Source organism: Aptenodytes forsteri, unplaced genomic scaffold (assembly GCF_000699145.1).
Source record: "Aptenodytes forsteri isolate BGI_AS27 unplaced genomic scaffold, ASM69914v1 Scaffold679, whole genome shotgun sequence".
Classification (NCBI taxonomy): domain Eukaryota; kingdom Metazoa; phylum Chordata; class Aves; order Sphenisciformes; family Spheniscidae; genus Aptenodytes; species Aptenodytes forsteri.
The window spans coordinates 1,402,851-1,419,849 of NW_008795924.1; the positions used below are offsets into that span (position 1 = coordinate 1,402,851).

The 16,999-nt window shown below is 46.3% G+C and overlaps 1 protein-coding gene across 1 annotated transcript; it reads right to left on the reverse strand.

Moving 5' to 3' along the window:
* On the reverse strand, window positions 1–16,533 carry CLDN18 (claudin 18). Its single transcript, XM_009284969.1, has 5 exons — window positions 16,314–16,533; window positions 2,617–2,781; window positions 1,277–1,382; window positions 800–910; window positions 1–178 (listed from the first exon to the last, which is right to left on the reverse strand). Exons 1-5 carry the CDS (start codon window positions 16,531–16,533, stop codon window positions 1–3), a joined length of 780 nt encoding a protein of 259 aa, XP_009283244.1.
* Window positions 16,534–16,999: the final 466 nt, after the last annotated feature.

Consider the following 16,999-nt stretch of genomic DNA (forward strand, 5'->3'; position numbering starts at 1 on the left):
CTAGACATAGTCATATTTTGAAGGGTACGAGCGTCTTCCATCCTCACTTCGAGCAGCTTCTTCATACCCTGCACCCTTCCTAGTCTTTGTTTCAGGTTCGTACCCTGAACCAACCTTATATGGCCCCGTTCTGTAGGAGATATTCCGCCCCGATGCATTGTAGGACACCGCTTTGTAACTGAAAGAGACACAAAACATGGCATCAGCCACTGGAGCATCTGTGACTACCCAACGTTGCACCTGGTGCTCCTGTTTGCTGTTGGATTTTAGGCAACTTTGTACTGTGTCATCACTTGGAGCCATTCAATAAGCTCAGAGCCAACCCTCCATGGACAGGCTGCAAGTCTCTTTCATGTTTTTTCATAAACTTACACTTTCTTTCCCATGAGTAAATCCTTGGTTGAGTGAAGGACCCACCTACAATAACCAGCTACGTAGGCTTACAAAGCCCTACCTGATGTAAATCATAGCTCAGCTGATGCAGTTTACACCTGCTGATGATCTGCTATGCAATTTGCAATCAAAGCTGCAATTAATGGGCCTGACTTAGCCAGCACATTGCAAATTTTAGATTTTAAAGTTTCTTTCTGCTGCCCTCTCTATTTGTTTGCAAGTCATGCAGTCAGGGAAGGGAAACAGTCACTTTTGACCCATGATACAGGGCAAGCAGATGTATCATCATAACTCTTGCAACAGGGGTATTATGCATAGGCATGTCCTGTGGTGAGCTGGCTGTATGCTATCCCAACACCCAAGGCTTCATGCAATACCTTCCCATGTCTACCACAGATAGGCTTACCGGGATTCTTCTGGAATCAGCCCTCTGCAAGCAAGGCACATCATGATGCCTCCTACGAGGGCCAGGCCACCTGCCACCCAGCCAACGAAGAGGGCTGAGCCAAAGGTGTACCTACAAAACACAGAGGCGTGGCTGGTTAGTGCTGTGACAGTGGTCCAGTCTGCTTCTTCTGAAATGCACTGAACATTGTCGTTCTCTCTCTGGCCCTGCAGAAGTTCCCGTGAGCACCATCCCACCTGCAGGCTCATACTCAATGGGCTCTCTACCTCCTTGTTGAGCTGTGTGAACAGAGACATCCCAGCCAATTTGCTTGGACAAATTATCTCCAGTGCAGATAAGAAAGACACTCAATAAATCTTCAAAGTCCTGGGACCAGACTAATATGCACCTGGAGTTTGCCTTTCCTTCAGCTGCAGCACACCCTGGACTTGAGGGAGATCTGCACTTTGGAGCACCACGAGCCAGACAATCACCTACCTGTTCTGGACATTCTGCATTCCCTGGTACATGTTGGCCGTGGACATCCAGAAGTTTGTGACCAACATGTTGGCAAACACAGACACTCCAGTGATGGCACACAGACCTGAGATCAGACAGAAGGGCGGACTGAGACTCATATAGTAATTATAGACTCCAGCTTTTCTGGAGTCCATAGTCTTATTTATCCTCACTACGCCCACCAAGACCTCTGAGTCTTTCCTGAAACCCAATTACTCACAGCTCTGGGGAGGGACTGAGCAATCAGTGGTGCTTTTGCCTCAGGTCCCCTTATAGCCATCATTATCATGATACTTCAGTGTCAGTCTTTAACGCTTCTGTCCTGAAAGCAGCCCTTATTTTAGGAAGAAACACAACCCCCAGCTCACAGAGGTGTGACCAAGGGCCAGGTCCACCATGGCACGTGGGTACCCAACTCCTCGGCTAGCTGAGACTAGGGACCTTGTTTGAAAACCATGGACTCCACCAAGGGATGTCCCATCTGAAGAGTTAGCCATATCATCGTTTTAGACACCCTCTCTTTGAGAATGCATGATGGGCTTTTCTAATATCCTCATTGGCCAAATTCTCAACCCACTGACTCAGATCGATAAAACGATAGATTTTAAGTGCAAAATTAAAGCTGTGTTGCAGAAGATGGTTTCCTCTGTCCCACTTGTACTTATTGTACATCTTTAAGTTGTGTTGCATGTCTTGTAACCCAGCAAAAGTAAGTGCTGTTCAACTGTAAGGATTTTAAATAGGGACATTCTCCTTCCCTTCATTAGGGTATGGATTTGATTTGATTACTCATCTGCAATAAAGTGTGGGAAAACCTGTAAGTGCTGTTCTTAAGCATTTGCAGTTTCGAGGTAGCTGGGCAACACGAGGCATTCCTGCAGCCTCCCTGATAAACCAAGGTACTAAAAAATTACAAGATAGACTACCATAACCCTGAGAGTCTTCATAAAATTATTATGTATAAAGCCTGAGACTCTTCATAAAACTATTATGTATAAACAATAAATAGTACATAACAACAATATACATATAACAAATTAAGAGATTTAATTTCTTTTTTATCTGTGGGCTGTTTTTCAGCTTTCCGTATTTCTGTCCCATACAAACTTCTGGTTTTCTTTTACTAAGGAGAGGTAGAAACCACTTGTCCCCAGAAGTGCAGGCTGGAAGACAAATACCAATAACTTCATGCAAACAGCAACGCTTTGGGTTGCTTCAGAGCATCTGCTACCTATGACCAGAAGTGCATGAAGTCCCAGTCCTCAATTCCAGGCAACCGCAATGCCTTGCGCATGAAAGACATGACACCACCCACTTACCAGCAACAATAAACATGATGCCAGAGGTCAGAGTCATGTTGGCTTTTGCAGAATCTTCCATGTTGCCAATACGGATGCATTTCAGAGCAAAAATGCACACAAGGAGGCCAAGGATGCCCAGGACGATACCCACGATCATGAGGGCCCTCACAGCCTGGAACATTGCTGCAAGACAAATTGACAAGAGCCACGCTGAGTGACTGAAAGGAGATTCATCAGAACCTGGGAGGTGTTTAAAGATTGTTTCTGTCTAAAAATAAAAACATTAAAGAAGAAAACCCTGAACATATTTTGCAATTCACTTGCTGAAAGCAAAGACTATGCCTTGGAAAATGGGCACCGGATCTACTCTTAGTGTTTTTTTATGGGGCACCTCTGGAAATGTGGCTGGTTTTTTCAACTTCTGGAAGAGTTTGATGGTTTCGACATAATTTTTGTATATGTTCATCGGCATCAGTAACAGTTTATTCAGCTGAAATCAAGCTGGTGTACACCCGGGATAAGCATGAGTTGTTTCATAACTGAAATGATTGAGAAAGCTTTTTTAATTCCGCAAGCAGCAATGAAAACAGACAGCTCCACCCAGCTATCCATGGTATTTCCAACTACTGTGTGACTCAAAGTGAAGTTCTGTATGTTCCTGCTTTACAGTAAAATGCATGGCACAGGAGAAGAAGAAAATCACCTTGACAAACATTCCACATACACCAAGGGAGAGCAACAAAGCTTTGGCAATGACCTCCCCCAGCATATCCTTTCCATGTTTTTTTGTAATATCAGTCCTGTATACATCTGACCACATTCATTAATACAACACGCAAATACCCCAGCCCTGAATTTGTTTAGCAGCCTGCTGTCAAGGTGGGAATGCTTGGTTGGAGGCAGGTTGTGATGGTGGGTCATGCCTGTGGGAGCTGAGCGCTGCTGTCAATCAGATGAAGGTAGCAAAAACCCTCCAGACTCTTCTTGGCCAGAGTAGAAAAGTAGCGGAAAAAGCAAAGGGAAACTTGCACCTTTTAAAATGCAGAAGTGAAGGGAAAAGGCCATGCATTTGAATACCAAGATGATTTTCTAATAAGGTGGCACATATCCCATCTCGCCTGCAATTCAGTGCTGGCCCCAGACACTTCTCCTCCCCGCCTGTGCATGCGTCCCTGGCAGAGACAGGAAGGCGGCAGGGCTGGCAGAGCACTGGGAGGGGGTGGTCGAAAGTATTTCAAGGGCTGTTGTGATTTGGCTGGGATGAATTGCAGCCTCTTCTTGCCCTCCCATGAGCTCTTGCAGCCCTGGGTTTGGCTTTGATGCTCCCCACACATGACTGTCCATCTTCAGGGAAGATGACATGGGTTTGTGACCAACTGAGAGGGGCAGGCAACATATCCTGCAGCCCCAGGGACTTCACTTAGGCTGCCTGTCACCCCTTTTGCTGGGCTGGCCAGGATGGCCATGGTGCCCAAGTGTCCCGTATGGCCCGACTGGCAGAAGGCACTGGTGCAGGAGAGCAGGGAGTAGACCCTGCTGGCCTTGCACAGGGAGGGAGAAGGAAAATGTTTATCAACCCTCCCCAGGAGGGCAAGGGTGGGTGCTGGGGTGTCCGTGTGGGTCTTCTTGCTTATGGGGTATCACAAACCAGAGCAGAACCACACTGACACCATGATGCACAAGGAAGCCAGCAGTCTGCCATCCCACAGGCTAGGAGTACACCACCTTCTCCCATCTGGCAGTCCCACCGGGGCTGCTGCTCTTATGACTCAATTTGCCCTTATCAGCTGATAACAAGTGCTAACGAGCCTGAGATTTTCAATCTTCCATTCATCAGCCCCCAGGTGCAAGCTCATTAGTTATTATTCATCAGAGAACAAGAAGCTGGCGGATATGCCTTATCAGCCCTCAAAGGTTGTTCATGCAGCACCTGATGCAAAGCAGAAAGCTGCAAAGAGAAGAAAATCACAATACATATTTGTCTTTACAGTCACTTAAGTTTCTTTGCAACTGCTTTTGTTTCAGGGCAGGCAGGAGAGGCTGATACTCCAGGGCAGCATAAAACACTACGGATCGTGATGGAAGGTCCTTGTCCCCAAGACAGTCCTTCATTCCTGGGATGCTTCCTACAGACCTTATAGTTCATAGGTGCCATCACTGTGGTGGTCTCAACCCTTCAATGTGGTGAATCTCCATTGAAAAGGAGCAATCTGCAGCTGCTGGAAAGGGGAGAGAGAGGAACACAGCAGGGCACAACAGAAAAAATGCAAAATACCCATCAGCAGTGATTCCTCTCTCCATGAGGCTGACTTATGCACCATCTCCCCAAAGGGACAGAAAGGAGAAGAAAGTGCTCCCAGGTCTGCTGTGGCATGAAGGCCTCTTCCCTTGACTCATGGGACTGAAAGTCAGAGCTGTTTGGAAAGAGAGCACTGCAGTTTCAAGTGAATTTTGGCATCTATCAAAAGTCCTCTGAATAGAGCTGCTTTCCAAAGGTGAATGACCTCCCCTAGAAGGAAGGAGTAGAAGGGCTTAGACAAACAAAATCGGAGACTAAGGGAAAAAAAAAAAATGTATCAGAAGCACTGGGTAGCAAACAGCCCTATAGTTAAAGTCAAGCATAGAAATTACCTGCCGTTTTGCATTCACATTTTGCATGAGGTAGGATAACTTTTCTTCATATCTGCACACATATGGTTGCTCATTTTGCACACCTGATTTCCATACGAAGAAAATAGTAAATAGTAGAAAGTAGTAGAAAGTAGAAAATGGCATTAGAAAGTAGTAAAAATGCAAGCTTATTCACCAAAATAAACGTCAGTGATCTGAAACCACAGTTTGCATCACTGTGTTTTTCAGATGTAAGTGAAACTGGAGAGTTGTCTTTTTCCCCAGTGTTGCTGTGAGTAGCGAGAGGTGAGTGAAGTAAAACAACTTAAAGTCCTCTAAACTAACATCACCTGCATTTCTGTTACTAATACAAAATACAAAGGTGGAAATCTAACTTTATGACTAGTTATGATTAATGGAATATAGAAAGTTTAGGGGAAAAAATGAGGTTTAAGTTAACCAAATTTGAGCAGGGGCATTCCTTCCTTATTTTTTAAGGTACCCATCAACTAAACAGACACATAAAGAGAACAAAACTGACAGAATATTCAGAAGCACTGTAGCAAACAGCCCTATAGTTAAAGTCAAGCATAGAAATTACCTGCCGTTTTGCATTCACATTTTGCATGAGGTAGGATAACTTTTCTTCATATCTGCACACATATGGTTGCTCATTTTGCACACCTGATTTCCATACGAAGAAAATAGTAAATAGTAGAAAGTAGTAGAAAGTAGAAAATGGCATTAGAAAGTAGTAAAAATGCAAGCTTATTCACCAAAATAAACGTCAGTGATCTGAAACCACAGTTTGCATCACTGTGTTTTTCAGATGTAAGTGAAACTGGAGAGTTGTCTTTTTCCCCAGTGTTGCTGTGAGTAGCGAGAGGTGAGTGAAGTAAAACAACTTAAAGTCCTCTAAACTAACATCACCTGCATTTCTGTTACTAATACAAAATACAAAGGTGGAAATCTAACTTTATGACTAGTTATGATTAATGGAATATAGAAAGTTTAGGGGAAAAAATGAGGTTTAAGTTAACCAAATTTGAGCAGGGGCATTCCTTCCTTATTTTTTAAGGTACCCATCAACTAAACAGACACATAAAGAGAACAAAACTGACAGAATATTTCTAAGGCACAACTGAAAATGCCTGTGAATGCTTTGCACGTTTCCTTATTGCTATATTACCTAAAAATAACATAAAAAGTAAAATCTTGGTTATGATAAATTGGCATCAAAATGATGGTTACCATTGCCTCATTGCTCTTTTAAAACACAATCACCTACACACAGCATTATAAGGATATGTATGTATATTGATCAACATTTGTATATATAGTTTAATAAATATATTCTTTATTCTTTAAAACAAATTGTCCCGTAGGAGAAGTGACTCCAAACATCAGTTTTGCTCTTCCAAATGAAAAAGAAGTTGCCTAGCAATCCTGAAGCTGGGTACACAGAAACACATTTATTCCATCACACCCCTCGGGATGGTCACGGGCTTTTCTCAAAAAGCAAACACCACAGCCAACAGACTGGTCTTCAGCAAAGCACTCCCTCCTGCCTCACAGTAGGGAGGCAAGTTTGGCATCCCTGAGGATCATGCTCTCTTCTACACCGATCAATAGATGCAAAAGGCCTATGTACAGTAGTGCTTGCTTGTAGCTATTTGCAATTGTGCACCAAGAGTGAAAAACACTCTCAGGGCCATATTTATTGCTAGCTGGCAGGGCACAGGCACGACGGGTCACAGGGAGGCATGGCGAACCAGGCTGGCTGCTCCCCTCCCATGGGTCCAGCTAGCTCAGAACCACTGGAGTACCCTCACATGCAGTGGGGTGGGAAAAACAGCTCTTTTTGTAAAGTAAGCAAGCAAACGAGAAAGTAATACCCCTCTGCAACCTACTTCTGTAACCACTAAAACTCCCCAGGTAACATGAAATGACTGAGCACACCTTTCCCCTTCTCGCCCTTTGTACACGTGCTGCTCACAGGCAGATTTCTTCAATTCCAGTTTTCTCTTTCAAAAAAAAAAATTAAATTGTTTTCTGTAGAAAACATTATTCTGATAACAATGCAAAATTACATGCAGCTGTTTTCCTTGTGTTTCGATTCAAAGGGACAGAATATCTGTAGGTTTAAACATACTCACTCTCTTCAAATCAGTGGAGCTGTGCTGATTTATGCCAGCAACGGGGCTGAACCTGTAATGCTCATCCAGAGATTACCTACACATGCTCCAAGGTGTAACCTCCACTGAATAAAGGTATTATTCTGGTAACAAATATGCACATATTTTTATGCTCGTACACTGAGTAGCCTGGAAATGTTATTCCACTCAAAGTACTTTAAGATATCTGCTCCTGCTTTGGATGAAAACCGTGCAGAGCTACAGGAGAGCTCCTGGGTTAAATCTGATGCATCTTTTGCCCCTACCTGGCAGCCCAAGAATGGTGAAATACGGCCGGCACTCTGTAAAGCCAGAGCTCTGCCGCACGCAGCTCCTCCACAGTCCCTGATACTGGAAGACGGCCGTGACTGGGTTGTCATACAAGTCCTGCGTGCTCCACATATCCATGGCAGTGGACACGATGCACCCCGCAACACCCAGCGATGAAACGATGAACCCCATCACCTGGCAGATGGTCGTGGACATGGTGTCTCCCCAGGAGAGAGGAGGTGAGACAGCCCTGATGAAGCCGCAGACCTAATAGAAGCACCGAGGTCCTCTTGACTGAGCCACCAGAAATGTAGCAGCTCTTATCAGATGCTTTCCATTGAGCGGTGTGTTTGCTCAAAGTGTTTTTGCAAGATAGTCCAGTTTCACTCTCGCTGGGTAGGTTTGTGCTGGCAGGGCCAGAGATATGAGCTTTTGTCCTTTAGAAGTGCTTGTCCTTCCCCAGCTAAGCAGCCACACTCCGTCGAGTGTTGGGCAACCCACTTGGAACATGCGCCATCCTCCCACCGAAACCCATTGCTGTCCATCAGGCTTCTCCTGCATGCTTGGCACGGTGCAAACGTGCTGAGAGGGGCAGAGGGAAGGACCATGTTCCCAGGTGAACTCAGCACTTAGCCCAGGTCACCGCCTCCCTGTCCCTCTGCTTATGCAAAGGGGGAGAAAATCTGCCATCAGGCCAAGATAGGGACATCTCTACACCCGGCCACCCATGCAGGCGTCCGCACAAGAGGCACAGTGATAGACAGGGATGCCAGCGGTGAGCTCCGCGGGAGGATGCAGGGCCACCGGCTCAACACAGGGAACAAACAGGGACATGGCAGCTCCTCGCAGCCACTTCGAGCATCACTGAGGTTGCCTCGGATACTGACCATGGTACAACCCAGGGCACCAAGCCAAGAGCCCCAAACTGATCGAGCAAAGCTCCTGCAACCCTGTTCTCCTCCTGTCCACATCCCTATCACCTGTCACATGGCCCCGCTGAAACCAATGTGGGGAGGAGAGGGAAGGCACGGGGACCATTTGGAAAGTGCCTTTTTACAGGTGCTTGTCTATATATTGGCTGGGGGGATGGTCCTGGAAAAAGGGGTGGGGGATATAAAAATTAGGAAAGTAAGTATCTCTTTGCACAGTGGAGGAGTGCTGGGCTCAGGGGAGCGATATAAATTCACCGTGCCACTCTGACAATGGAGTGCAGTGAGTTACAAGGACTTTCCAGACTTCACGCTCATCCATTCTCATCTAATACCTTGCTCCGACTGATTTACTTCAGTCCTGACCTAGAAACAAATTCCCACTTTAACCAGTCCTGATACTGCTCTGTGCCATAGGCACCGTCAATATCATCGCCTGGTTATGAAGCTACATGAAAGCCACCATGAAGAGAGGAGAGGCTGATTTCTGTGGATTGATGAGTTACAATGGGGTTATTACATGTTGGCTATTGCTTCTGCTTTCTGGAGAATAACTGCCCAGGACACCCCTTTTGCTTTTGCGGCTATGCAGTGAGCTGGTGGGCAGCAGAGAGAAATGCTTTTGCACTGGACTCTGCTGTAGCAGCCAGAGCACAATTCACTTGTCTAGTGGCCACAAATCACAACCACCAAAGCCTTCCTGGGTCAGGCACAAGATGTCTTTGCTTCCAGCAATTTTATTCAAATTTAGTAATTTCCACTGACTTTGGCAAGTTTATATCAGAGGAAAGGCTAGCTCCAACATATCTAAAGGTCAGAAGTTGCCAGCAAAAATAATAGCATGAACAAAAAACATAGAAGTGAGCCCTCAAGAACCAGAGGTGGTATGAGTTGCTCATCCTCAGTGAGGGAGAGGGCACGCTGACTAACATTCCTCATCTTGGATAATGCTTTGTGATAAATCAGGGCTGGGGAGGACCTAGAACCTGGGAGGACAACAAGAGCTGGGGAGGACCTAGAAGCTGGGAGGACAATAAGTGCTAAAACAAGCACTGGATGGCCGGCTCTCCATCCCATCCTTCACTGCCCCACAGCCAGAATTGTGTCCCAGTCCAGAAAAGCTGGTTGTACCCAAGCCCTGATGCTCCTTGGCAGCTCTCCAGGACTCCTCTCCTTCTTCATGCCCCAGGACTTGCCTCCTTCTTGCCATCTAGTGGTAGGAGACCAGATCACTTTTTCCAGGCTAGACCACTGCAAACCATGTCCCAGGGACAGATATTCCTCTGGGACATAACCCCTATTCCCAAGGGTGGTGTCACCCTGCATCATTAGTGTGCAACGGCTTGCAGGGCTGCACAGAAAAATGGACCCATGGACTGGTTACAGCTAAAAATAACCCCTGGGGAGGAAAAAAGAAAAGGGGGGGAGAATACAAAGGGCAAACATTTTTTTTCCAGATTTTTTTTTCCAAAACTCTTTACCACTTTTTAAATTACTATGTTTTCTGCTAAATTGGACATCTGGGTGTTTTCATGAATACCAGTGGAAGTGGCCCCCCCAGGCACTGTGCCTGCATGTTTGCTTTGCCAGGAAGGGAGCGACCACTCCTTCCTCTAACCCTTTCTGCTGGTTTTGGCTGCATGCAGCTGGAGCAGCTCTTCAGGCCAATAAGGACCTTCTCTTCTCCTCCTCTCCCCCTCCACCATTTCACACCCCTAAGCCCCATTGCTCCCTCGAATATACCTACTGGAAAGAGGGCCATGCCCTGGACTGCCCCTAATTGTGCCCTGAGCCAGAGTCTGCCACCTAGGCAGTGCTGCCTTGCTAACCTTTCCTTGGGGATATAGTTTTCTCCTGCTGGTGGGGGATGCCACTTCTCATCATCCCTCTTACTCAGGGGCATTGAAATCCCAGAGCAATGGTGGAGCAATCAAAAAATATCAACAGTCTCTAGGTATGCATGAAAGCCCGGGTGAACCAGTCTGTCTTCAATTTTGAGGACCAGATTGAATCATGTCTCTGAAAAGGATAAACCAGCACAGGGTTGCATATTCCCCCCTGAAACCTCATGCGTGCTCCCCCCCAAAAATGGAGCTGAGAAAGCAACTTCAGTAATGAGGGTCATGCTGCAGTCCTTAGCTAAGAGGCAAACAAACACCCAACCATGCTTAGCACTCCAGATGTTATCGTCTTTGAAGGATTATTGTGCTGTGGGGGGGGTTCTATTTGCTCATCCCTAAGAATATTGCCTAAGGTGCTAACCAGCCATCCCAGCATTAGCTGCTTGCCATTTCTCATGCTTTGATTAGCATTACACCTGTAAACACTAGGAACTCAAAGCTCCCACAAATACCTTCCTCAGTGGTTGGTTGAAGCAAAGTTCTGGAGAAAAAACACAAACCTGTTTCCATCCCAATCCTTCCCCTAGCCCATTTTCTCTGCCTTTCTGAAATGTTATTTTAAGATTATTTGTAATGGTTGTCTCTGAGCCACTCATGATAGGGAAAAATATGTTTCCCTTTGCAAAAGACTCATCACTGCATTTTCCCAGCACCCAGCCCAATAACAGAAGATCACCTGGGAGTTTTATCTGAACTGTTGGCTTAGAGCACAACCTGAAAAGTGGTTGGGTGATAGGACAGCTGTAGAGCATGTCTAAGCATCTTTACCATAACCTGATGCTCATCTCAAGCCACCCCTGGGAGATGTCTACAGTCAGGAGTCGTTGAAGGATGGGGATCTCTCTCCAAGCATGTGCTTGTCTCCAGTGAGGTTGTTGAATGCTTGGGCCAGAGGGCTTGCCATGCCACGTGATAATGCTGAGCAGTATCTAAGGAAGGGACATGGTGGGGAGACAGCTCTTGCAAAGGCCAAGCTTCCTCACCAAGGAACAGAGAACAGGGCTCCCACTCTGAGTATTGGGACATCTCCAGTGGTTTACCCAAACTAGGAGAAGGAAGGGTACTTTGTGACCACTCCCCTCTGCAACCTTTATTTCAGCTCATACTTGTTTTATCTACCCAGGCGTTGACTCTATATTATCTCAAAACCATTCACTGGCCCCATTGCAACTCCTGAATGTTATCACCACCTCTCCCATAAAAATCACCTACAGCTCATGTTTACTTTAAAATTTGCAAATATAGCTCACACCCTGCCAGTCAATTCCAGCTTGTTCAGACTGAAACAAACCAAACCCACCCTTCTCTTTCTGTCCCTCCATTGTTGTGATGACCACAGCCTCCAGGAGCGTGTCATCCACCAGTCCATAGCATGAAAAGGGCTGACTTGCCTTTCTGAAACTCACTGGGGAAAGGGGTTCATGGAAGGCCCCTGTCCCGGCTCAGACCCACTCTACCCCATTGGTCTTCAGGTGGTCCAGAGGGGCCTTTGAGGTCCTCCAGCAGAGCTGGGATACATGAAACTGCATCCTTCCCTAAATGCCTATGAGCTGTAGCCCAGCCCCACATCTCCACAGCCTCTTGCCATTCCCCTTGCCTTGCTCCTTTTCTGGCCCTCAGTCAGATCCTTTAGGGTTATTTTTCATATCTCTCGTCCTTTCGTGGTGTAAAGGCATGAGACAATAGCAAGGATGTGATGCATGCATCTAGCTTCCTGACATCCCCTGCTGGGTTCTCTGCCACTTCTCCCCACCCTGAGTGTCACTGGGGATCGGGGTGCCCGAGACCTCTCTAAGGGTCTCACATTAGCTCTTTTCCCATCCCCACACCTCCTTCAGCTCCTGCTGTGAGTGCAAACCCACTGCAGCCTCATGCGCACCCTTGGTAGGTTATATCAAGTCTCCAGCCCACCTGAGCCACCTAAACCCTTTTGTGCATGAAACTTGGTCTTGAAAGACTTTAAGCAGGTTACAGCAGTTGCCTGCAGACATTTCAAAATTTCGAGCTGAACTGGCTGGGTTAAAGGATTTTAAGTAGCAAGCAGGGCTTGGAAGAGACTTTGCTGTGGCCATCATGAGTGGAGGATCATGACACAGCAATTAGCAGTCCCCATCCTTACAAACTTCAGGCATGAAACAGTTCCAGGGAGCAGAGGTGCTGTTTCCTTGGCCAGTGGGCTGCCATGTCTCCAAAATCCCCAGAGCAAGGGTTTTACTGGGGTTATGCCACAAAATGTGTGCTGGTTGTATGTAATTTAAAAAAAACCTTGTCAGAACACCGATAGAAGAAAAAAATCCAGAGACGCCAACATTAAGACTTCCCAGACATGAATTCACCTCAGGGAACATCTACGTATCTCTGCTACCCTGCACCAGCAAAACTGAAAGCAGTTGTTTTATGCAAAAGTCTGGACAGTCATGATTACATTCCCATGGGCTATTTTTACTCTGACCTCTCTAGCAACACATACCCTTTTACTAGTTGGAGAAGTTTAACAGTGTGCTCTCAGACTTTCAAAGTTTGCTGTTGGAAAAGCAAAAATATTCTTATTTTTCAAGTCAGCAGCCTTTTTTTCCATACAGAGAGATGCCTCAGCATTTCTGAAAGGGTCAAAAGGGATTTTGACTTGAGAACAAAATGTCCTTTCAGAAATGGCTGAACCTGCCTAGCTGAAGAGGTCTGGAAAAAAGAGACCAAGACAGCCAACAGGAAAATTACTGCCCATGTTATTGTAGTTTAGCAAACTTGTAAGCAACTGAAAAATGCTCCTTTTAGCAGAAAGTGCCTTGTGACTTCCGCACTGGGTGAAACTACCAGCCCTGCCAGAGCTCAGCTATTGCTACTTGTCTATTATTTGTGTGTTCAAATTCAGATCGTGTCCTCCAGACAATCACAGTAAGGTCTGCCGACACACCAAAGCAAGCAGCTAAAAATAATAAGAGAAAGCAAAATCAGAACAAACAGTCTTAGTTCTCAAGTGACATAGTTCACCAGAGACTGTTTATAACCAAGCAGCAAGGGTGAGAGCCATAAACTACCTGTGTTATTTCTCATTTTCATCTATTATCTTGATTTTTCCTCAATCTATTTGAAATTAAAATTCCCAACTAAATTGAAGACAGATGATGGGCAAGACAAGTTTAATCTTTGCTATGGGAGTGAGGGACTGAGAAAAAAAATCCTCGGAAACCAAAACTTCATTGATGTACTCAGGTCACCTCGCTGCTTTGCTAGAGTCCTATTATTTTTATCCACTCCGGCACTATTGTTCCCAATATAAATTGCCATTGTCAGAATAATAAATAGGGTTTTATAATGGAAATGCTGACAAACCATTAACTATGGTGTGGTTAGCAAGGGGGGTTTAATGGAGATCAAGGTGCAGCACAGTTAAAATAAACACTGGAATGATCCACTTAAATAATATCTTAGCAAATCAATAATTTGATTTTTAGCATCGTTTTTCTCCCCCTCTGGTTGGGATACAGCTGCCCTTCACTAGTGGTGGGTGGGAAGAAATGCCCATAGGAGCAGATGAATTCAGGAGATGGAGCCAATCTATAAAGCACAGCAGTGGGGTGCTTGTTTTTGCACCAGTTTCTCCAGAGACTGGAAGTGTCAGACAATATATAACAGGAGCGAAAAGAGGGGGGAGAGCAAGGGAGCGACTTCAGAAGAGAAAGCCCCGTTCATTAAAAATAAAGGAAAAAAAATCCACCTCATTTTGTAGGGCAGTGCTGATAGCACCGGTCACAAAAATCATCTTGTCGGGACAAAAGCACATAAATATTCAAATACCTGCACACTGGCAGGGAAGGCACCGACTCTCCAACACCACTGAGGATGAGGACAGCAACTTCAGGGGGTTCAGGGTCTCACCCACATCTGTTTTTAAAGGTCGTGCTTTATTCTTTGAGCTTTTTTTTTAAATCCCTTTTTGTAGGCAATTGCAATAAACCCAGCAAACACACATGGTAATTCCACTCTAAGATGACCAGTTCATTAGAAACCCTGACATTTAGGATAGGATGTCCATTTCTGTCCACAACTGGGAGGGAGCTGCAGAGCTTGCTGGACGTAGCTGAGGAAGGACAGACTGATCTCCCGCAGCCCGTCTGCTAAATGAAGGAAATCCATCCCCTCAACACTGCTGTGTATTTCCATTTTAGTGAATTAATACCCACCCTACAGATACCAGTCTGGAGGCTTGGGAATTGCAAAAAACACTCTAGCTTTTCACTGTAATGCTGAGGTTAGCAATGGAGGTATTTTGAAAGAACAAAAAAAAAATCCCAGATCTCAAGTATTCTGTTTTTTTCAAAGATTAAAGTAGTTCCCACAGCTGAACACTTGAAAAGTTTAATTGCTTCTTCTGTAGAGTTACATTTTCTGTGATTTTAAGCTTTCAGAGCTGAAGAACTGAGGACGTTCTGCAGTGTGTGATGGGCGTATGTGTGCGTGGGAAGGATTTGCTTTTTACACCTCTATTTGTTCCTCATATAGCAACTTTAATCTCTTTACCTACAAGCGATTAGCCTGCTGGAGTCAAGTTTTACCAAGCTGTCCTGCCCCTTGCTGCATGCATTTTCCCTTGGTGAAACTGCTCAGCTTTACTGACTGTGATAGCAGTGTGCGAATACAAGCCCTGCACAGATATCCCTCTTTGGATGTCATCCTACATTCACTTCTACCGGCTACAACGCACAGCTTTTGCTAGGGGCTGCACAACTGCATGACCAGGCAGGATCAGGCCCTTGTACTTCTAGGAAAATGCATGTCTGCACCCCAGACTCTGTGTGAAGAAACAAGGGCATTCAAAGCCACGGCTCCAGCAAGAGGAAGATGCTCACGGGCATTCCTGGCACCTGCACGGGGATGCTGCAGTACAGCTAATGCCAGCTGGGAATGAGGATCCAGAGATGAGTGACATGGAATACAGCTGAGGGGATGAAACACCCCTCCTACTGGTGTCTGAAGCCACAGCTGCATTGGGTTATACTGGTTTGATTTGCGCAGAGATAGACTACTTAGGCAAGAAGCAATTTTTGTGCACAATGCTTATTTCTGTGTGTTTTTGGAAATGTCATTTTGCAGAAGTTCTGCAATGATTTGCTGATATAATTGGCTTCTTCCCTCCTTTCTTGCTGTGCCAAAGCACAGAGGCTAGATGGATACAATAGTCTAAGTGCCTTTTTTCTCACTGTATTAAGGCAAGAAGGAAATCCAGATAATCCTGTTGTAACCTAATTGTTTGCACCCCTAGATACTGTGGGCACAACCAGGACAGGATTGATACCCGTGGAAGAAAAAACTGGAACCAAAGAAGAATTAGGGAGAAATCCAGCCTGGTGTTGTTAGCCCGTACAGAAATACAGTGAGCTGAACTGTGACATATCCTCTTAGAAAAGGATCTTCTCTGATGCCAAGAATATTAGTGGTTTCTGGTGGGAAGCCACGCACAGCCATGCAGCTGGGGCAGGACTGTATACCCAAGCCAGCCACAGCACGGGGGACGAATCCCCCCACGGAGCAGCCACTGCCCCAGGTGTATTGCCTGGACAACAGCTCATGCATAATCAACTGTAATGAGTTTTGCTGAACCTCAGCTTGGCCATGGGAGGGGTTTCGGGTTGAGGTGCCTCCAAGGGACCTGTCCTCCAAACGGGGTGAGCACCTGATGTCCCTTTTGACTAAAACTTGGGTTCCCTGCTCTGCACTGAAAATCACCCATCACCACCACTCACACACAGCTTCTGGCAACATAGGTGGGAGGTGACGTGCCCATGGCTCTGCCCTCCCACCTCTCTGCCCTTGCCGCCAGCAAGCCCTACCTGGCAGCCCCAGGATGGTGAAGTAGCCACGGCATTCGGTGAAGCCGGAGGTCTCCCGGACACACGTGCGCCAGAGGCCCTGGTAGTTGAACACCGCCGTCACCGGGTTATTGTACAGGTCTTGGGTGCTCCACTGGTCCATGCATGTTGACGCAATGATGCCTCCTATTCCTAAAGCGGACACCACAAAGCCCATGGACTGGCATATTGTCACAGACATGGTGCCGAGTGCTCACTAGGCAGGTCCTCGACGTGCACAAGCCTCCACAAGCCGGGTCTGGGGCAGGCAGCCAGGACAGAAGGGACTTTTAGCTGGAGGCACAGCCTACGTCACAGACGGGAGTCAGGAGAGGTCTGGTCTGCGCCATACAAACCTACCCTTTCCCTTTATCTGTTTCGGTGAGATAATTTTCCTCGCTCGGTACCAAGAGCCGTTTGTCACGCATGGCGTGAACGCCTCGCTCTCTGTTTACCTTCTCCCTCCAGGCAGAGGTGCAGCTGGCATGGGCAGACGGGGACCAGTGGGTCCCACTGAAACAGCTGGGGGAGAGCTTCTGCAGAAGCAACTGCGTGCTCCAGGAGGCCAACCACAGAGATGCTTAAATCAGATGAAACAGATAAAAATTATGGAGAGCCTAATCCTTTCCTGGCAGGGATGATGCTTTTGAGCCAAGTGGAGAGGCCTC